This window comes from Mandrillus leucophaeus, unplaced genomic scaffold, assembly GCF_000951045.1.
Source record: "Mandrillus leucophaeus isolate KB7577 unplaced genomic scaffold, Mleu.le_1.0 Scaffold121, whole genome shotgun sequence".
NCBI lineage: Eukaryota > Metazoa > Chordata > Mammalia > Primates > Cercopithecidae > Mandrillus > Mandrillus leucophaeus.
In genome coordinates this window covers 984449-1007078 of record NW_012100432.1, presented here as the reverse complement: position 1 = coordinate 1007078, position 22630 = coordinate 984449, and the positions used below count along the sequence as shown (strand labels likewise).

Sequence of the window (22630 nt, the reverse complement as noted above, 5' to 3'; positions counted from 1 at the left end):
TTCAAAGTATCAGCAGGCTGCATTCCTTTATGGGGAGGCTCTGGGGAAGAATCAGCATCCAGGCTCGCTCTGGTTATTGGCATTTCTTGAGGTTGTAGGACTGAGATCTCCATTTCCTTGACATGTGGCTCCTCCATCTTCAAGCCAGCAATGGCACCTGGAGCTCTTCATCTGTCTGCTTTCCAGGGCTCATTTGAGCCCTGAATGGCCCGATCTGGATAATCCAGGCTACGCTCCCTCTCTTAAAATCAACCAGTCGGCCAGTCATGGTGGCTCACGCCTGTAATCCCAGCACTTTGGGAGGCCAAGGCAGGCAGATCACTTGAGGTCAGGAGTTCGAGACCAGCCTGGCCAACATTGTGAAACCCTGTCTCTACTAAAAATACAAAAATTAGCCGGGCATGGTGGCACACACCTGTAATCCCAGCTACTCGGGAGGCTGAGGCAGGAAAATTGCTTGAACCCAGGAGGTGGAGGTTGCAATGAGCCGAGATCACGCCACTGCACTCCAATCTCAGTGACAGACTGAGACTCCCTCTCAAAAAAACAAAAAATCAATTAATCTCAGTCACATCTGCAAAATCTCCTTTGTCATGTAATTAATATGACATAACCATGAGTGTGGCCCCAGGGGTTGATGATCCTGGAGGCCCCATTTCTGCCTACCACAGGTTCACAGAAGCTTTTTGCATTCTTCTCATCACCTTTATATAAATTTGAAATGACATGTTATCAAAATAAAATGTTATAAAAAGACTCATAAGCATAGCACAGGAAGTTGGAAAATGTCATCATAGCATCGTTCTGGTTTTGGTGCTGTCATTTCCTTCTAACAGCACTGGGTTTGTTTTTCTCCGCCCATTACCTACTAGGTCACCACCAAATCAAGCAGGGTACCTGTGAGGTGGTCGCCGTGCACAGGTGCTGCAATAAGAACCGCATAGAAGAGCGGTCACAAACGGTCAAGTGCTCTTGCTTCCCAGGACAGGTGGCCGGTACAACTCGGGCTCAACCTTCTTGCGTTGAAGGTAAGACTTCTCTGGTCAGTATCGCTGATATTTCAAAAAGGTCAAAACCCACCAGGAATTTCTCTACTTTGCTGCCTTTGCAACCCAAAGAAACCTAGGGTTGCTTTGAGATCAGTGTCAATCCAAAGTGAACATAAATACAACTCCAAAAATGTGTTGATGGTAAGGTAAGTCTTCAATAATGTCCCTCAAGGGGTACCAATGGGGAGTTGTATTATAGGGCAATTGGGAAGACGTGCTTCAATTCCTTTTGCCCACCTGTCTCCAAATCTCACCAAAGCAATTGTTTCCACAGATGCCCTGTTCTCCCACCTCTTAGATACTCTGTACTCAAAATTAGCAGCATGACTTTCTCACTTCATGCTTGGTGTCATAGATTAGTATCCTCTCTCTTATTTCTAGTTTATCATTTTAACAAACATTTATAGGACATTCTCTTTGGAACAACTTCCCTGGGAATAGTTTGGAATCATGTATCATTCATTTGTAATCTCTAGATCCCCTAGCACAGTGCTGTGCCGATGGTTGTAGATGGAAACCTGGGATTGATTTCTTTTGATACCCCTGACGTCTTCCAGCAGACGCCATGTTAGAAACAAGTGTCAGTCCCCAGGGGAACAGATACACGGGGTTAGTCTGTATCAGTTGCTCTGCAGTGTCACAAACCTCCCTGAAAATGAACATTTCCAGTCTCATTTGATGCATGTCTAAAGGTCAGCAGTTAAAACACACACACATTCTTAACTCCAGATCATATTGCACAGTGAACAAGAACGGCTGATTTACCTGCATCCCATTCCCCCTACCAAACACACACATAGACATACACAACTATATGGGCTGTGTGGTTACAGTGGTATATATGTATCAGCACCATCTCAGCCACCTTTAAAGCAGGAAAGTGAAAGTGGAAAATTTCCACCTATAGTTCTTTATCAGAAACTTTGGGGGCCAAATGTGTTGCTGAATTCAGAATTTGCTCATATTTCTTGTGGGTAACATAGCACATATACCATCTATTACCTACAGACCTAATGTACTCTCCACTTGCCCCCCATAATCATAGAAATATTACTATATCTGCAGTGAAATGTGCAAATATTCATGCAAGATGGGATAAGGCTGGATAAAGAACTTGTTAATTCAAGTCTGGTTTGCTGTCATCTTACAGAAAACCTTTCAATTTCCAGAGCTTTTGGATTTGGGGATTATTGATAAAGGATTGCGAACCTATAAAAAAGGATGAAGATCTTTAACATTTAAAAAATGGCACTTTTAAATTTCTTTTAAGAAATACACGGACTTTCTACACCTCCAGCTGGGGAAGTCTAATGTATTTATCATCTCTATTAATTGAATCCAAATCACAACCATTCTTTCTCCTAGCTGTCTCTCAAATCAGCCCACTTTTCTCCATCCCACTGCTACCTCCACAGTCTAGGGGTCACCCTTAGATCTTGCTGAGTGTGCCACATCTCTGCTTCCACTTTCAGTCCTGTAGCCAGAATGATCTACACAAACAGAATGACTTATGTCACTCCCACACCGAAGACCACACTTTAGTGTCTTCCCACTGTCTTTAAGATAAACTCTAAGTTCTTTACCATGGCTTGCAGAGCCCTGCAAGATCTGTGTCTCAGTTCTCTTTCAAGTACACTACCCTAGGCAATCCAGAGTTCTTCTCATTTCTTTTCATTTCTGCACATTACTAATTTACATCCATTGCCCTCCTCCCCATAAAACACACCTGGTCTGCTTAATTCTTCTTATTCTCCTTTCAAATCTCTTGTAAGTTCTTGCATCAACTTGGATTTCCAGTTCATGACAGTCAGCCCATGTTATTGTAAAAACGTATGCCTTCCAGTTAGTATGTAAACAGTTTGTGGACAGGAACATGGTCTCTTACTTTCATCTTTCCCCATTGGCTGGCCCATGAAGAAGTTTTAGTACAGTGGAGAATGGACTTTGGTAATCACAGATTGTTCTCTACAGGCAATGTGTTTGCTTGCCTCTGTAGGCCTTAAATATCTTCTAACAAACTCTTTTTATATTCTGTCTAACCCAGAATAATGTTTTACAATATTCAAAGCACTTTTATTAGTACCTAAAAAGTACTGATAGGGCAGTGATGACTATTAGTATCTTAGTAAAGAAAATATGAATACCTTACCCTAGACTATCTTGTTTTAAATTTTATGTATGGGCAAATCCCCTTTGGCCACCACCCTAGAAGTAACTACATTTATCTATTTGGTCAATATATTTCTGTATATTTGTGTATTTGGAGCTAGGGTTGTAGGAAACAGTGGTAGATTTCAATATGAGTGTATGTTTTACACAAATGCTATCACATTGGATATTACACTCATCCTGCTTTATTCCTATCAGTATTAAGTTGCAGAAATCTTTGTGTGCTGGTATGTATTGATCTAACTGGGTGTTTTCAATTGCTCCATAGCATTCCATGTATGGATAGGCCATAATTATTTAGCCATTCTTCTTCCTTTTTAAAAATTATAGGGTCTTGCTCTGTCATCTAGGTTGGAGTGCAGTGGCATGATCATAGCTCACTGCTGCCTTGAACTCTTGGGCTCAAGCAATCCTCCTACCTCAGCCTCCCAAAGTGTTGGGATTACAGTTGTGAGCCATTACACCTGGTCACTATTCCTTTATTGATGGACATTTTGGTTGTGTTTATGGCAAAACAGACTTGCAGGTTAACTAAATGGTTTCCCAAGTGTCATAGGAAGTGTGATATGGACCAATCATGGAGCATCTGAGCAGAGTCTATGCAGCGTATGTTGTATATGCTGTCTTCTAGAACTTTCTGTGATGATGCACATGTTCCCTCTATATATATTTATGGAGATAACCTGTGTAGATAGATACCTGTATCTATATGTGATGATGTATATGTCCAGTGTGGCTAATAGCCATTAGCCACCCATGGCTATGGAGCATTTGAAATGTGGCTAGTGTAAATTTAGATTTAATAGGGACTTGTGGCTCAAAGCTTCACATTGGACAGTGCAGGTTATGCTTGATGTAAACATGTAACTTGTGTGTAAAATTTGTGGTCAGAAAGTACCAACACCCTGAAAGGTGAGATTGGGTCTTTCAGCCTGTGTCTCCTGTACCTAACATTGTCTAGCAAACAGTCGGTGTTCAATAAATGTTTATTAGATCAAAGTCACTGAGAAGTGCAGGAAGTTTAAGCTTTGGTTGGGATGTATGTCTGATTTCATCTCTCTTTGATCTCTTCCTTATCTGAATATGTTTCCATTAGGGCTTTTTAGCTTTACCTGCTTAATCTTTATCCCATAATAATTATGCAGTATCATGCCCTTAATTGGCATGTGGAGAAGACCTATCCTCTGCTGATATGTTCCTCTTATCTTATTTGTCAATAAGAATAGAAAGGATCTAAAATATAAAATTCACCTAAATTTACATTTAAATTAAAACAAAGGCAAGAAGATGTTGGCATGGGGCACTAATTAATGCTGACGTAGGAATTGGAATATCCTTTTGCATTTCTGTTAATCCACACTACAGATACTTATCTAGTGTTTTCATTGCTTTTCTGTAAAACCATAGATTATATAAACAGGGAAAATAATTAGCTGTTCCCCTTCTACCAAACTTTGTTATAATTAACTAACTTATGAAACCTCCCTTGAGTTATTGAAGTGGGTCTTTAATATACATTGGGGATTTGGGAGATGGGACAGGGAATTATTTGATTGTAAGTCTGTGGTTACTTGGATCCTAAAACAGACAGCTATTCAGCTGGTAAGCATTCTTCTTTTTGAATCTTCGGGGGGCATATACAGGTCTGTTTTATGGTGGAAACTATATTCCACACATTTATCAAAATACTGCTCTATAGAGATAATGCTGAATGGTTTTATGATAAAATGAGACAAATGTGTAGTACAAAGAAGTTTATTTTGTCAAAACGAATGGTTTCTAAATATTGGGTTTAAATGATTAATAAAACAAAAGCTCGGAAATAGAAAGTAGTTACTTTTCAAAGCTATTTAAAAAATTTTTGATGCCCCATCACTTTTTTTTTTTTTTTGAGACAGAGTTTTGCTTTGTTGCCCAGGCTGGAGTGCAGTGGCACGATCTTTGCTGACTGCAAACTCTGCCTCCTGGGTTCAATCAATTCTCCTGTCTCAGTCTCCCGAGCAGCTGGGACTACAGATGTGTGCCACCATGCCTGGCTAGTTTTTTGTATTTTTAGTAGAAACAGGGTTTCACCATGTTAGCCAGGATGGTCTCGAACTCCTGACCTCATGATCTGCCTGCCTCAGCCTCCCACAGTGCTGGGATTACAGGCGTGAGCCACTGCACCCAGCCCACTTTTTCAAGACGTCAGAATTCATTTAGTTAAGAAGGAGAGTTACTGTTTGGACTGCAGACAACTTTCATGGCTTTATGGGCTGTGTGATGAGACATAGGGTCTGTCTTTACAGTGTGTTTTCATTGGGATTTTTTTATTGGGCATGTTCTCCTTCCACTTAAAAGATATTTTTCTCAGTGCAGACAGGTGAATGACAGAGAGAGAAGATTTTACCAAAACACTTTGGGAGTTGGGAGGATATGTATGTTGTATATGTTGGTTCATTCATCGTTTTAATTTGGCACCTTTGTGTCTGACCTGTTCTACATGCCAGATGGAAGTATGAGAAGGAGACTCAGGTTCTGGTTTCAAGGAACTCTGAGTTTACTAGTTCAGAGAAACAAACTTTTATTAATGAAGGACTCAAAAGGAGAACAGAGAGGTGGTCAGGGATGCTGCCCCTTGAGAAGCATGGGTCTGAATTTAGTAGGTAGAAGGATTTGATGGTGGAGGGAGTTAGGCAACGAGGCAGCACAAAGCATGTGAGTGGGGCTAACTCGGAAACTAGAAGTAGCTTAGTGTGGCTTGGAAACAGTAGAAAACAAAACTGGAAAGGTAAACAGAAGCCTTGATATGTGAGGCCTTAAAATAAGTCAAATTTTAGGATTTAATTCCTGCCTTCTGGGAATTTGCATTTTAAGAGAGTGTGCCAATAAGAAAGAGTATGAAGTGTTATGAACAAAGCTTCTATAAAGTACTGTAAGATTCCTGATAAGGAAAAATGTGATGCCTAAATTTGGCAGGTCACCTCGTCAGCATAGGTTTCATGGTGAGCTCACAGTCAGTCAGGATTTGTGTGTGTGCGTGCATGCATGTGTGTGTACTAGTCTGTTCTCACACTGCTAATAAAGACATACCCGAGAATGGGTAATTTATAAAGCAAAAGAGGTTTAATGGACTCACAGTTCCACGTGGCTGGGGAGGCCTCACAATCATAGTGTAAGGTGAAGGAGGAACAATGGCATGTCTTACATGGCAGCAGGCAGGACAGTGTGTGCAGGGGAACCGCCCTTTATAAAACCATCAGATCTTCTGAGATTTATTCACTATTACAAGAACAGCACGGGGAAGAAAAAAACCCACCCCCATGATTCAAATACCTTGCACCAGCTCCTCCCATGAAACATGGGGCTTGTATGAGCTACAATTCAAGATGAGATTTGGGTGGGTGGCACAGCCAAACCGTATCAGTGTGTGTGTTTGAGAGAGAGAGAGAGAAAACTCACAAGTGGGTATGCAAAAACTTTAGATTCATGGAATCGCCCATGGTAAGGGCAGGGAGGAAGACATAAAATAGAGGTGGCATGGTGTTTATGATGGATTAGAATTATTTTCATAAGTCCGAGCTTTGAGCAGGTCTGATGAACTAGCACAACCTCTCATTTTGAGTTAATATGCCTTTACTCTGTAAATCCATGTTTCTCAACCAGGGGCGATTTTGCCCCCTTGGGGATATTTGACATTGTCTCAAGACAGCTGGGAGAGGATGCTACTGGTGTCTAGCATGTAGAGGCCGGAAGTTCTGCCTCACATCTTACAATGCACAGGATTGACCGCCACGATAAATAACCAGGTTCAAATGTCAATACTGTTGAGGTTGAGAAACCTTGACTTAGAGGTCCCCAATATATGTGGATATGCTTGTGTGGGTCTGCATTTAGTAGAGAGGACAAACCTAGATCACAAAAGATCCGTGTATGTGTACTCATGCACTGACTCAGTACTCTGTGTACTTTGTGGAACTAACAATATTGTGTTATTTGCGGAATGTGCGAACAAGTAAGAAGTCCTTGAAAAAAATAGTACTGTAACTACTGCTCTTATGCCTGTGAACTGCGTCAAGTTGGTGTGGCTTCTTTTCTTAACAAGAAATATAAACGTTAATGGCTTAATTTTTAAATAACACAGAGTCTTAAAATAATATGATTGAAATAACTGAAGACAAAGTGTTAAAATCTTGGAGCATATTCTATAAGGCATATATTCTAGGAAGATGTTTTCTTAATTTTTCTGTTCATAGTTGCAGTAGAAACATACACTTCTCTTTAGAATATCCTTCACCACGTGTATTAGGGTTCTCTAGAGGTACTGGACTAATAGGATAGATGTATATATGGAGGGGAGTTTATTAGGAGTATTAACTCACACAGTAACAAGGTGAATTCCCACAATTGGCTGTCTGCAAGCTGGGGAGCAAGGAAGCCAAAACCTCAAAAATAGGGAAGCCAACAGTGCAGCCTTCAGCCATAGGCTGAAGGCTTGAGAGCCCCTGGGAAGCCACTGGTGTAAGTCCAAGAGCTTACAGTCTAATGTTTGAGGGCAGGAAGCATCCAGCACAGGAGAAAGATGGAGGCCAGAAGACTTAGCCAGTCTAGCCCTTCCACGTTCCTCTTCCTGCTTTTATCCTAGCTGTGCTGGCAGCTGATTAGATGGTGCCCATCCAGATTAAGGGTGGGTCTGCCTTTCCTAGTCTACTAACTCAAATGTTAATCTCCTTTGGCAACACCCTCTCAGGCATACCCAGGAGCAATACTTTGCATCCTTTAATCCACTCAAGTTTACACTTAATAAATACAGCTAAACTAAATCAACAAGTAAGAGTCCAACTCATGAAAAGTGAGCATGTTCTTGGTTATAATTTGAAGTCTGGCTTACCTAAGTAACTGTATAAATATATAATTGTGTTCTGTTTAACCGAGTGATGTTTATTTGGGACAAGAGATACAAAATAAAACCCATTTTATACAATAGAGAGTAAGGAAAATGTACCAGAAGCAAAACAGCTAATTATCACATGAAATATTCACCTCGACAACAGCACTATAGAATATACCAGTTGCTACCACAAAACCAGGGAGGGTTTCACTGTCTTTTTCTTTCTGCATAAAACTGGAAATTCATTACAGGTTGGCAGCTTGAAGATAGGGGTATTATGTGTTTTCGTAAGTCAGGAAGCTTGGGGCTTTTAAAAGAATTTTATTTTAAAAATAGAAGTGACAAGACACTTTCTCATTTAAAGTGTATTATGATATTTTTTAAGAGGAAAAAAATATCTATGCCTCCTACAAACTTATTTTCCTGTGGATACAAGGCTCAGTAAAGTGGGCAGATGTTCTCACCAGTAACTTTAATAAAATCCTACTTCTGATTCCTTTGTCCCTGCTAGTGAGGCTGAAGGTGCACTCGAAGCTTACATTTCCTGGCTGTTTAATCACCCTATTCTCTGTCAGGTCGAGCCCTCAGTGGGTTCTTACCTTTGCTGTCAGTTTCTTAGTCAATCCTTAACTCATAACGGAATTTGCAATGTGTATTTTGATTATTGTGGTGTTTCCTTTTACGTCTGTCATTTCTAAGACAGCACTTGCCATAAAGCATTTCACAAAGAAACTCCATCACGGGTAACACATTGATGAATAGGGGCACCTCACAATATATTATTCTGTGAGACAGGAAGATGTATATTTGCAAATCGGACTCCTTTACATTTCAGGGCAGCTTGCTATTCTAAGGAGTCTGAGGCAAATCTGTTTTTAGAAGAAAGCATCACTCCATATTTTCCAATTAAACGAAAAACCTGGTAGATAATCTCATAAGAGTTTTGTCTTGGTCTTCCATGCTTCCTTTTAAAATTTTTTAATTTAAATCCCTAAACACTAGGTAAATGCTGATTTTTTTTCTGTAGTTAAGTGGCGGCATATTTTTCTGTGATATATATCCGGATCTGTCATTTTTATTCCCCCCCTCCAGCTCCTTTTCTAGGTTTTGGCATCGGAAGTACCTTGTGTCCCCATGGGTTCAGTAAGTAAGTGCTGGCTGGCATTTCTCTGCTGAAAGGTTGAGATTATCTGATTTATTCTCTTTCTCTGCAGGGAATTTATTCCGCAATTTCTCACTTCACTCCCACCTCAGTTGCTCTTCCGTTTTAGAGTTCGTTCTTCTCAAACTCTTCTGGCACCCAGTTTTCTCTACCTTGTTGCACTACTTGGCTCAGACTCCTTCCCTGGCTCCCTGCTGCTGAGAGACCCAAGTCTAATCTTGAATTTTCATCGAGAGCCCCTAATAGTTCCTTCCCAGACACCCTCCTAATCTGAGCGTCCAGGGCTTCCCTGACGATCTCTCACTTCAGCCACACGCATCTGCTGGCTTCCAGGTGGAACCATCACTGTTGCTCGTGTCTTCAGTTGTGGACCTCTGGCCACCTGTCAAGACAGCTTTTGAATCTTTCATGAAGCTCTGATACCTTTCCAGAGTACATGGGTTCTCACTCCTGAGTGGAAGAAAGTTAGTCTAAGGAAGAGTTTTGAAGACAAAGTATTTTAAATTCAGCTCTAATTCTATGTAAATACAACTAAGCTCTGTCAACATTTATGTAACTTTTCTAGTCCTGCAGATGGTATTTTAAATTGAGGGCTGGGGACCATCTCTTATTTATTTTTATATCCACTTGGAACCAATCCATGGTATTCAGACAAGAATGAATGGTCAACACTGTGAGTATAGTAAAACTCTGTGTAGTACTTCCTAATCTAAAATATGATTGTAAATTGTGATACAGTAGAAAGACTACTGGATAAGGAAGAAGAAATTCTAGATTCTAGTACCACCCTCCACCCCTTTACTAACTCTGAGGGAAGCCCTAGTTTTTATTTGTGGCACTATCTGGCTCCCTTTTCTGGTTTCTGAAGGTTGTTGGGACAATCAAAAGAGGAACAGTAAGTAAAAGTGCTTTGAAAGTCACACAGCTCCATGAAGTTGCAAGGGGAAACTGTTATGATATTTGAGGCTGCAAAAAATATAACTTTTTTTTTTTTTTTGAGACAGAGTCTTGCTCTGTCACCCAGGCTGGAGTACAGTGGCGCAATCTTGACTCACTGCAACCTCCGCCTCCCAGGCTCAAGTGATTCTTCGGCCTCAGCCTCCTGAGTAACTGGAACTACAGGTGTACGCCACCATGCCCAGTGAATTTTTACATTTTTAGTAGAGGCGGGGTTTTACCACTTTGGCCAGGCTGGTCTCAAACTCTCCTAGGCCTTCCAAAGTGCTAGGATTACAGGTGTGAGGCATCATGCCTGGCCAAGAATATAACTTTATTAGGCTTTACCTGCTATGTACATCCATCCCAGTTTCATGGCAATCTCTGGCACAATAAAGAACCAATTTGGCTAGATTCCTTTCTTGGTGTTGGCAATGCCTGATTTAAATAGCAAGTGGTTACTCGAGATCACAAATCCACCTGACTTAGGTACTATTTGTTTTGATGGATATCACTAGATAGTAGTTCAGTATATTTGGCCAGAATCAGGGACAATGTGGCCACTTATGGAGAAGATTCTACAATGTCTGGCCCATTCAATGGATAATGAAATTGTCCTGTGCCCTCATCATGCCACATAGTGTTTGGGAAACTGTTTGAATGTACTGGCTTGCCTCCTTCCATACAAGGATTTGTTTCTAGTAGATGTGTGAGGGAAGGAGGGAGGTATGAATATAAGTGTTAGCACTTGGGCTCTAGCATTAGACTGCCTCTTTTCAAGTGCTTGTTTGACTGTTTTCAGACTGTGTGACCTTGCTCTAGTCACTTAATGCCCCTGGACCTCAATCTTTTCATTTCTATGAAGTACAGGAAAATATTTTTTATTTCAACAGTTTTTGGGGAACAAGTGGTCTTCTATTACATAGGTAAGTTCTTTAGTGGTAATTTGAGATATTAGTGCACCTCTCACCTGAGCAGTATACACTGTACCTAATGTGTAGTCTTTTAACCTCAGGTTTGTAGTGACATTTAAATTAGAAAATACAGGAAGGAAATTAGCAGGGTGCCTGGCCCTCAATAAAAAGTAGCTATTAGGATTTGTAAAACTTTGAACTTGAGTTTCTGACTTCACAGGCAGCCTAGTTTGAGTCAAATCTATCAGGAAAGTCTTCAGGGCTTCCTATATATAATTATGACCACGTTGTCTGCAGAGACAATTTAACTTCTTCCTAATTTAAGTGCCTTTTATATTTTTTTCTTGCCTGCTTGCTCTAAGACTTTTGGTATTCTACTGAATAAAAATGGTGAGCGTAGATATCCATGTCTTGTCATATATGGCCTTTATTATGTTGAAGTACATTCCTTCAGTACAAAATTATCTTTGTTAAGAGTTTTATCATAAAGGGATGTTGAATTTTGTCAAATGATTTTTCTGCAGGAGATGACCAGATGATTTTTATCCTTCATTCTGTTAATGTGGTGTGTCACATTTATTGTTCATTTAATCATTTAATCATTCATGCAGCCCAAGGATAAACCCTACTTGATCATAGTGGAGGATCCTCTTAATGTGCTGTTCAGTTCAGTTTGCTAGTGTTTTGTTGAGGATTTTTTATCTACGTTTATCAAGGATATTGGCCTAGAATTTTCTTTTCTTCTAGTGTCCTAATCTGGCTTTGGTATGAAGGTAATGCTGGGCCTTGTTAAATGAGTTTGGAAGTGTTCTCTCTTCTTTGATTCTTTGGAAGAGAAAGTGGAGTGTTAGTTCTTTTTTTTTAAGATAGTCTAGCTCTGTTGCCCAGGCTGGAGTGCAGTGGTGTGTTCTTGGCTCACTGCAAGCTCCACCTCCCAGGTTCACACCATTCTCCTGCCTCAGCCTCCCAAGTAGCTGGGACTACAGGCGCCTGCCACCACACCTGGCTAATTTTTTTTTTTTTTGTATTTTTAGTAGAGATGGGGTTTCACCTTATTAGCCAGGATGGTCTTGATCTCCTGACTTCATGATCTACCTGCCTCGGCCTCCCAAAGTGCTGGGATTACTGGCATGAGCCACTGCGCACAGCCTAGTTCTTCTTTAAATACCAGGTACAAATAAATTCAGTAAAGCTGCAGAATACAAAATCAACATCCAAAACTCAGTTGCATTTTGCTAACAATGAACTATCCAAGAAATTAAGGAAATGATCCTATTTTTATAATAGCATCAAAAAGAATAAAATACTTAAGAATCAATTTAACCAAGGAGGTAAAAAAATCTGTACACTAAAAACTGTAAGACATTAATGAAAGAAATGGAACAATATCCTGTGTTCATAGATTGGAGAAATATTGTTAAAATGTCTATACTCTCCAAAGCAATCTACGGATACAATCCCTAACAAAATTCCAACATAATTTTCCACAAAGAGAGAAAAGCAGTCCTAAAATTCATATAGAACCACAAAAGACCCCAAGTAGCTAATGCAGTTTTGAAAAAGAAAAACAGAGTTGGAGGCACACAGCCCTGATTCAAATTATATTACAAAGCTATAGTTATCAAAACAGTATGGCACTGGTATAAAAATAGACGCGCAGACCCATGGAACAGAATAGACAACTCAGAAATAAATCCATGCATTTATAGTCAACTAGTCTTTGACAGGATGACAAGACTACACAATGGGGAAAGGATAGTCTCTTTAATAAAGGGTACTGGGAAGAAAATTAGACATTCCCATGCAAAAGAATGAAGTTAGACCTGCGACTTAAACCATACAGAAAAGTTAACTTGAAAAGGATGTAATCTATGAAATGAAACTATGAAACTTCTAGAAGAAAGCATAGGATAAAAGGTCCTTGATACTGGTCTTTGCAATGATATTTTGGTTATGACACCAAAAGTACAGGCAACAAAAGCAAAAATAAACAATTGGGACTACATCAAATGGAAAAGCAACGTACAGAATGGGAGAAAATACTTGCAAGTCATATATCTGATAAGGAGTTAAGATCCAAAATATAAAAGAAACCCACCTGCTCAATTGCCAAAAATTAATACCCTAATTAAAAAGTAGGAAAAAGAACTGAATTGATATTTTTCCAAGGAAGACATACAAATGACCAACAGCCATATGAAAAGGTGAAGGAATGCCATGTCCTCCAACTTTCCTATGGCTTTTTGTAATTGACTTTAAGTGGTTGCTGGCCACTCACTAGAATGGCATGGAGAGATGAACACCATGTATGATGGAAATTTTTAGTGCTTTTAGTTTTTGCTATTAACAGAGACCATCAAACATAAGAACCAGTTGCAATACCATTGTAGCCTGCAATCAAAGATGATGACCATAATAACAGCTAACATTTTCTAAGACTATTGTGACTGGCTCAAAGTCAGCAAAGACTTTCACACATGGATTAACTTTATCCTCTTAATATCCTAGGGTGAGGATCTACTTTTCAAATGAAAAAACTGACAGAGAAGTCTGAGCACTAGTCTAATCTAGAGGATGGCACAGTCAGATTCAAACCCAGGCAAGCCCACCACAAAGCCTGAGATCTCACCAGCTCTATTTTACAGTTGGGCAGTCCACTGCAAAAGTGATCTATTTTTTATTTGTATAAACTTAAGGGTACATAGTGGTGAAGTCTGGGCTTTTAGTGTAGCCATCACCCAAATAGTGTACCTTGTACCCCTTAAGTAACTTTTCGTCCTTCCCACCCTTCCAAGTCTCCAATTTGTTGTTCCATGACTATGTCTCTGTGTACACATTATTCAGCTCTTGTTTATAAGTGAGAAAATGACTGACTTTTGACTTTGACTTTGTTTCTGGGTTATTTCACTTAAGATAATAACCTCCGGTTCCATCCGTGTTGCTGTAAAAGACAGGATTTCATTCTCTTCTGTGGCTGAGTAGTATTTGATAGCGTATCTATACCACATTTTCTTTATCCAGTCTTCCACTGATAGACACATGTTGATTCCATGACTTTGCTATTTATTACTAGTGCTGCGATAAACATATGAGTGCAGGTGTCTTTTTGATATAACAGTCTCTTTTCCTTTGGGCAGATAGCCAGGGGTGGGATTGCTGGATTGAATGGTTGTTTGATTTTTAGTTATTTGAGAAATGTCCATACTGTTTCCCATAGAGGTTGTACTAATTTGCCTTCACACCAACAGTGTATAAGCATTCCATTTTCTCTGTGTTGTCACCATCTGTTGCTTTTAAATTTTTTAATAAAAAAGAAATATTTTGTAGAGTATATGCCTGATGAGATTCCTTAAATTTACTAACAGTAAATTTAATAGCAATCTTTGAACTCAGTGTACTACTCTGTATTGAGTTTTATTTTGTCCATCTTTGGAGGAAGAAACAGTGTCACAAATATTATTTGGCCTTTGTTTTCCAGCTTCCATTGTGATTCAGAAATGGTGGTGTCACATGAATCCATGTTTGGAAGGAGAGGATTGTAAAGTGCTGCCAGATTACTCAGGTTGGTCCTGTAGCAGTGGCAATAAAGTCAAAACTACGAAGGCAAGTATAGACAAAATGCAATTTTACAATTTATCAATTTATCAACTACAATTTACAATTTATCAACTGTGGGGCTTCCTCCCCTTGATTTTATTCTGCCATCAAGAAAATATTATTATGTGTTGACAAACCTGCTTGGGCAGTGCTACCTTAGGGCTTTGGCCTTTTTGAAAAGTGCATTTCCCAGCATCATTCTGTGTGTCAGATTTTATAGCGCAGTGATTTGGTGGGAGAATTCATTATTTTAGGCAGGGCCCCTAAATTCATTTCAGCTTCTTCACAAGCCCGATTTAAAGTAAAAGTTTCAGAGCTGACAGGCCAGTGTATCAACACACCATGGCAAGAATCCACATCCAGATGATTTACTCAAGTAGAAATACCTATTGCTTTAAAGGAGATTTAATGGTTGGAGATTCTTATTCAAGACTTAGAAGCCAACACTTTTCTCCCCAAATGGTCCTCTTTTTAATTCTCACTGTCACTGAAGAACACCATTGTCTACCCAGTTCTCCAGCCAGAAACCTACCTTCTTCCTTATCTTCCCATGATCAGTTGGTTACATTGTCCTTAGGATTTTTACTACCCAACTTTTCCATGATTCTTCAACACTGTGCTTACTCCTCTTGTCCAATCGGCCATCTCATATGGAGATGTATCTAGACTGCTAGATTGCTGCCTTCCAATCTGGTCCCTACACAGTGACTACAGTAATTTTGTAAAATGCACATCCTCTAAGCTAATCCACCTCAAAATATTCCACTGGCACCCTCTGGTAATTGGTCCACTAGCCTCTGCCTGGTCTTTAATGAGTAACATGGCTAAGCCATCTCCGCTTCCTTCTTGCTGCTCTAAACATCCTGGCCTTTTGTCAGTCCCTCTTACCCTGGTCCTTTTGCACTGGCTGTTTCCATCCTTTTCTGGTTAATCATCATTTTTTCAGGGACCTCTTTCCTGATTGAATGCATGCTCCCTGTATCTTTCAGCATTTATTATGGTTACATTTTACATAGATTGCTATCCATATTTTGCTTAATACCTAGAACTTTCTGTCTGGTGGGAGAGCTTTGATGTTGGGCCCTGGCAGTCCCAGAGCCAGCTGAATGCCTTGGTAACTATTTCTTGAATGAAAATGGACATGACCAAGGTCATTCTAAGATCATTAGAGTTAGACATACTGGAATGGAGTGACTCTGGTTATCATTGCTATTGAACTTTGATCCCTTAGGAAATACATACAGTGAATGGCTTCTTGCCTTTCTTATGTCGTCTCCTTTATGAATACTTTGAGCACTCTAAGTGCTTAGTAATTCATCTTCAGCCATGGAGGTCAAAAGCAGGCCAGTTCTTCTAAGTGTGAACATGAACTATTATATTAAGATTTTGTAAAATATATTAAAACATAAAGATAGTAAGTCTAAAACAAAATATTAGAAAATATGATTGTACAAAACATTTTAAATGGGAACTTTAGCTGATATTATACCCCAGATTATCAATGGAATAGTTGTCAGTTGATTCTCTAGGTAAAACCAGAATGTCAAAATGAAGACCATTTTCAACATTAATTGCAATTGTCAACTAACTTACCCTTGTTACTGATATTGAGATGACTGGGGTAATGACCTGATATCTGCTTTTGTATCCAGGGCAGCAGAAGTCCATGGAGTCATTTACTGGTGGTGCAAGGAGGTCAACACTCGTATCGTTCTAAGCCATTCCCAATAAACTTCCATCCTATATAGACCCAGCATGCTTGCTAAGCAAACCCTGCCTTAAGATAATTTCCTTATCTTTCCCTTGGGCCGTTTCAGCTATTTTTTCCTAATTCCTTCCTAAGTAAAAATCTTGGAGTAACCCATGAATTAGGGTATTACATCCATCAGTGATAAAAATTTTCTTTCATCATATTTCTTGTAGGCTAAGGAATAACATTTTGGAAGATTCTATTTGTATTGATTTTTATATATAAATATAAAACAAGATCATGAGCAGAAGCCAACGGTAGTTCTCTTGGTAGAACGGCTCTCTATTTATGTGTAGTTAGAGAAGGCATTTGCAGGAAGCAAACCTTTAGGGACATTTTGGCTCAGTGCTGGGAATGTAAGTTTGCTCTAGCTAAATCCTCAATGGTAGTGACATTTCATTTAGCACTTTGAAAAGTTGTAGAAAGATAATACAGTTCCCCAAGCCATCATGATACTTGGGCTGCTTTTTTAGTGACATGTCACTTGAGAATAATCTTGAAGTCATAAAACTTTGTTTCCTTTATTAATCCAAGTCAGTGTGACTTGAACTGCATAAAACATTTTATGTCTTTTATGGATCTTATGCACATAGAGTAAATTCATTTGTGGATCTGTGACTAGCTTCCAGTTGTATCTTTTTCTTAAAATTGTTACTGACCTTACACCACAGGTAAGACAGAGGTCCTAGAAAAGCAGAGCAATTGTCTCCCTAGAGGATGTGTTAACTAAACTATATAACAAAATAGTTTCCATTTTCTTTAAACAGTTCATGCACAGCAGCATCAAAACACAGAAAGGCTAAAGTAAGATGGTCTCCAGTAAGCCAGCTATGTCAGAATTTTATTTTCCATTTAAATGCAAATATGAAAATAGTTGGCAGTTAACTTGAATACTAATAGCTTTAGATGAAGATGTGAAAAGAGAGATGATAATTCCCTAACTAGTCATCTTTTCCAGGTATAAAATACTGGCATTGAGTTTACTCTGCCGACATAGTTTTCAGCGTCTCTAGAGCTACTGCTTCTTGTGGGAAAATATGACCCTCTCTATGGACCTGCCTTAATTGAAATCTGGGTTTTGCTGCATTCTCTGGGCTAAGGAGTTTTTCACTCTCTGGGGTTGCCATTGTTAAGCCTTCTAACAAGGGTATGATGTCTTGTTAGCATCGAAGCCAAGCATTTGCCATATCTTGTTTGTGAGCAGAAGCAAATCACTTTGAATCTTGAAACATTTTAGACTTTTTAATGTTCTTATTTTTGAATCCTCTACTAAGGGTGAAAAGCTATGTCTTTATAGTAGTAGTTCTCATCCAGAGGCAGTTTTGCCCCTGAGTAGACATTTGGCAATGTCTTGGATATTTCTGGTCATCACACATTGTGAGGATGCTACTGGCATCTTGTGGGTAGAGGCCAGGGATGCTACTAAACATCCTACAAAGCACAGACAGCCTCTACAACAATTATTTGACCCCAAATGTCAATAGTATGAAGGTTGAAAAACTGCTTTGGAGAACAGTATATTTTTTTCAGTAGCTCTTTGCAGACTTCCTACTTGATTCTTTTACTTCATTTTTCAAAGTTTCTATTGTCTAAATATTTCCATTATTTCATATTGGAAAATTTCTACAGAATGGAAGCAACAGTTTTGTCTTCAGTATCTTCCTCAAATGGCTCTCTAATCTACCTGTCTCTTGGGCCATCACCATGGGTCATTGTCAATATAATAATAATTTAATGCTATCATGGGAACATGTAAAAAGCACAGTTTTGAACTCTAACTCTAGGATATTCTGGTATAGTAAACGTCTAGGATAGGGCTTAGAAAACCATGCTTTTAAAACAGTTGTTCTTAGGTTGAGTGTGATGAACAGGCAGTATGAGGGAACCATTAGTCTAACTGAGCTGTCTACCTGTTCTCACCCTTAATTGACTTATACCTTGCTTTCTCTGCATCAAGGGTAAACTCCCTGCCCAGGTTCCCTCCCTGTTGAGAGATCATCAATGGATCCCCCTTGGAAACTGATGCAAAATACAGATTATAAGCATCTTAAGTGGGCCTTCACTGCCAATCATTGTACAGACCATGTACTTCCCCATACCATTGCTGCCTCCTTTTTTCACTTCCTCTTCTAAAATTCCACTTGTCTTTTAATGTCCAGCTCAGATGACTCCTTTACCCTGAAGTTTTGTCTTCCCTGATCTCTATAGTCAGACTTGTAATGCTCAGGGTACCCTGAGGAATGGGAGTAGAGCTAATATTGGCATCTTAGTAGCCCTGTATCCATCAAAATTCAGAAGTAGCAATGAATCTTCCACATGTAATCAGTACAATAATAATTTTAAAGGAAAATAAATCTGAGAGCATTTTATCATCCAACTTCAGTGAAGTTGTCCAAAATGAGCTGGGCATGGGGAATAAGTTGCCTTTGACAATTACATCCTGGATGTACATTGATAGATCCAGAAAGAGCTAACATCACAATAGCCACCATTCCCTGAGTACAAACCGTGTGTCAACCACTGGGCTGTGTCATTCAAGTCACGTATTTTATTCACTCTTTACTACAACTGTAGGGGCCAGGTACTATTATCTTTATTTTGCAGATGAAGAAATTAAGGCAAAGAGAGACAATCTACCCCATCACAGAACATGGCCAACTCCATCATTCAGTCACTCAAGCCAAAGATCTTGGAATTGTCCTTGATTCCTCTTTTTCTTACATCTTTGTCCTATTTGTCACAACTCTTTGACAGTTCAGTCTTGCCATGCATTTCTCATCTCTTCCTTGAACCTCAGAAAAAGGCCAAAGTCCTTGCATTTACCTCTTCCTCTCTTCCCAGTGAGTCAGGCCTCCCTCACTTCCTTCAACCTTCCTTGACATCCTGTATAGAAGAGCAGCCCTCTACCTTCCCTTCACCAGCCTTTCTTTCCTCTATTATACTACCTTACTTTTCTCCATAGCCTATATTATTAATTTTACCTGTTTGTCCAACCTCTTCCTCTGGAATAGAGATCAGCAAACTGTGGCTTACAGGCCAAATCCAGCCCTTGGCCTGCTTTTGTATGGCCCATGAGCTAAGGCTGGGTTTTACATTTTTAAGTAGTTGGAAAAAATCAAAAGCAGAATATTTCAGAATGCATGAAGATTATATGAAATTCAGATTTCACCATCTATACATAAAGTCTGGAACAAAGCAATGCCCATTCATTTATTTATTGTCTATGGCTACTTTTGTGAATGAAATAAAGGCAGAGTTAAGAAGTTGCTATAGTGACTGTATGGCCGGCAAAGCTGAAAATATTTACCGTATGTAGTCCTTTCCAGTAAAAGTTTTCCAGCCCCTGCCCTAGAAGGTAAGCTCCATGAGGGTAGGGTTTTGTTTAGTTTGCTGTAGTTACCCAGTACAAACAAAAGGGGAGTAATATTGTTGAATACATAAAGGCCATATGTCAGTTAATAGCAAGGCTGAGGTTTGCATACATAGCTGATTGGGTCTAAAGCCCAGGTATAGTGACTGTACTATCAAATAATTTGCTTTGAAAAAATATTTTTGTGGTGTAGGCATGTTAAAGTCTTATGCTTTTTTTTTTTTTCCCACCTGAACTGGTATATTGGCTAACACATAAAATTTCTTATATGACCAATCAACTATAGAAACTGCTGTTCTATTTTCTTAGATCATAAGCAATGAGCCTGGATGTTTAAAAATGAAAAATACAACCACTACTTTTTAATGGATAATACAACAGTTTTATAAAATAACCTATTTTCAAAAGTGAAAGTTAACTGCATAAAAAAAAATAAAGGCAACATTTTTATCTTGACATGCACTGATTTTAATCAACCATTTGAAAAATTTTTAGTGCCATTAACAAAGCATGCTCAGCATGCATGAATTGATGGGCGATGAGTGTACCTAATCAGATGGGATTTTTATAACCTCACAAATACAAAGCCAGACTGCATAATACCCGCTTTTGGAAGTCTTTGTGCATGTATTCTTTATATTTCTTGCTTTTAGGCTGCAAAGCAGAATTTGAACAGTTGATTTGGTGAGGTCGGTTATAGGTAAATGTACAAACTGATAAACTATTCACAGTCAAGACCTTATTGGTCTAGGGGGCAGGAATGGTTATTTTGGTGGGTATGGATTGTTGAATGCTCCCTTATTTGATTTGTTTTAGGTAACGCGGTAGCGAAGAGAGAGGTGTGCTTCAATCCTGGAGGGGCAGCAGGATGCGGAGCACTTTTGCTTGGATTCCCATCCTGGCCCCTTTGCAGAAAATTGTCTAGGATTTCAGCAACTTCATATTTGTATATGAGAGCTGTGAGAGGTGGCATTCACTTAACTGGCCCAGCCCTCTCTGCTTCGTGATATTTATTTCATCGAATTATAACCACAAGCCACCAGACGTTTGACGTCCTATCTGGATTCCCAAGGAGCATACCTCCAACATCCGAGAAGAGCAAATCAGAGTCTTCAAAATGGATCACCACTAAGGGCATGTTCATTCTTCACTTTCTTTCTGCTTTTACAAAAGAACTTAGATGTATGTTTCAAAGGATCCTCATTCTGTTCCTCTTTTGAACTTTTGCTTTTGCCCTTGTATTAAAGTGGTTTTAAAGGGGTCTAAAAAGATTTTGGCAAACCTTTTTTGCGGTTTTGGTTTACTTGTTGAGGAAATTTCTTGTTGGGTTTCACTTGTTTACTTGTTACGGACCTTTTTTTTTTTATTCTTTGAGGATTGGAGGGCCTTGTTTGGTTTTTTTTTTGTCATTGTATTTTTACTTTCCATTGTCCAGTTAGCAGAGAGAAAATGAGAGCGTTTTAACTTCAATGTACCATTTTACTGAGTGCTAAGGAAGCATATCAATTCCAATATTTTATAACCAAAGCTCTATCAGAACATATTTATAAAACTTGTTGGAATTTTTATGGCTTTTGTGTAGTCATGTAGGTAAATCATTTAAAATATAAACAAATCTCAATTTAGATCAAGGGTTATTTCTTAGATCAAGTTTATGCCAATTATATGAAAATATTTTAACTCCTAGACAGGAGTCTTTCAGTGCTGAATTTTTAGACTGTAAATGAGTTCTTCTTAACTTGGCTCTTTCCCTATTTCTGTGTTATTTCTTATTTCTTTAAAATCTGAGTCCTGATTGGCTTAATGATTTTGCAGCAGACATGTCTCCACATAGTCTCAGATGCTGTCACGTGGAAACGTATGAAACAGATGAAGAATGACTGACCCAGATTTTAAATGTATAAGGTACATACTACTGTAAAAATATGGGATGAATTTTATATATTAAGAAATACCAAAAACATAGTTTGTGCACCAAGTTAATTATCCCTGTCCTTTCATATTTATGGGGGGAAAATAAATCAATACTTTAATGTTGTTTATAGCATAATGGTTATTTGATTTTATTCTTGCAGAAGGAATGGAAAGATTTGTTGGCTAAATTTTTGAATTTGACTAGATGCTTACTACATTTGTTATGATTGTATGAATAAGTAAAAAAAATTCATCCTGCTGATGGCATACATGTTTTTGTGATTATTATATGCCTTAAGACTTTGTGTTAACATCCTACCTAGGCTTGCAGATTTTAAACATGAAAAACTCCTTTTAAAAATAACACTTAACTTTGGGGATGTGAACTATATCGCAAAGTTGGCACATACATTTAGGTGGCTTCATTTCTTCTCCCAAACCTATGTAGCATTAAGCTTAGGTACACTCATGATGTTTTATGCATACTTTGCTCCCTTTAGTATTGAGTTAAATATATATATATATATATAAATTTTGTGATACATGAAACAGTGACTTAATTTTTTAGCCCATGCGTCTGATCTCGTACCCCAAATAAGATTAAGTAACTATGACAGTACTTCACCTTTAGGTACATCTCTGGTGAGTACTTCCAGGGAATCAGTGATCCATTTGGGAAAATGGCAGGCCTCAAAGCTGCCATTTTATCCATTGTTGTTTCAAAGTGTACTTTTTACTTCAAAAGTAAGGCCTGAAATGGGGCTTGCTTTGAGAAGCATTTTAATGTTATCATTCCCATTCCTTTCCTGTAGGGAAATAGGTAAGAGAATTTTTGGTATTTTTACAGAATTTAAAACAAACATACCAGGACAGTTTTGAGGCTGTTGGTCACAGCATGT

At 38.8% G+C, this 22630-nt stretch overlaps 1 protein-coding gene across 1 annotated transcript in view; it reads left to right on the top strand.

Annotated features, from left to right (window-relative positions):
- Positions 1–21994, top strand: part of FAM19A4 (family with sequence similarity 19 (chemokine (C-C motif)-like), member A4) — a 150987-nt gene extending 128993 nt beyond the window's left edge. Inside the window, exons 3-5 of the mRNA XM_011970914.1 lie at positions 873–1028; positions 14579–14703; positions 20634–21994. Of these exons, the coding sequence (XP_011826304.1) occupies positions 873–1028; positions 14579–14703; positions 20634–20645 (293 nt within the window). The 3' untranslated portion in view covers positions 20646–21994. The remainder of the gene's footprint in view (positions 1–872; positions 1029–14578; positions 14704–20633) is intronic.
- Positions 21995–22630: the final 636 nt, after the last annotated feature.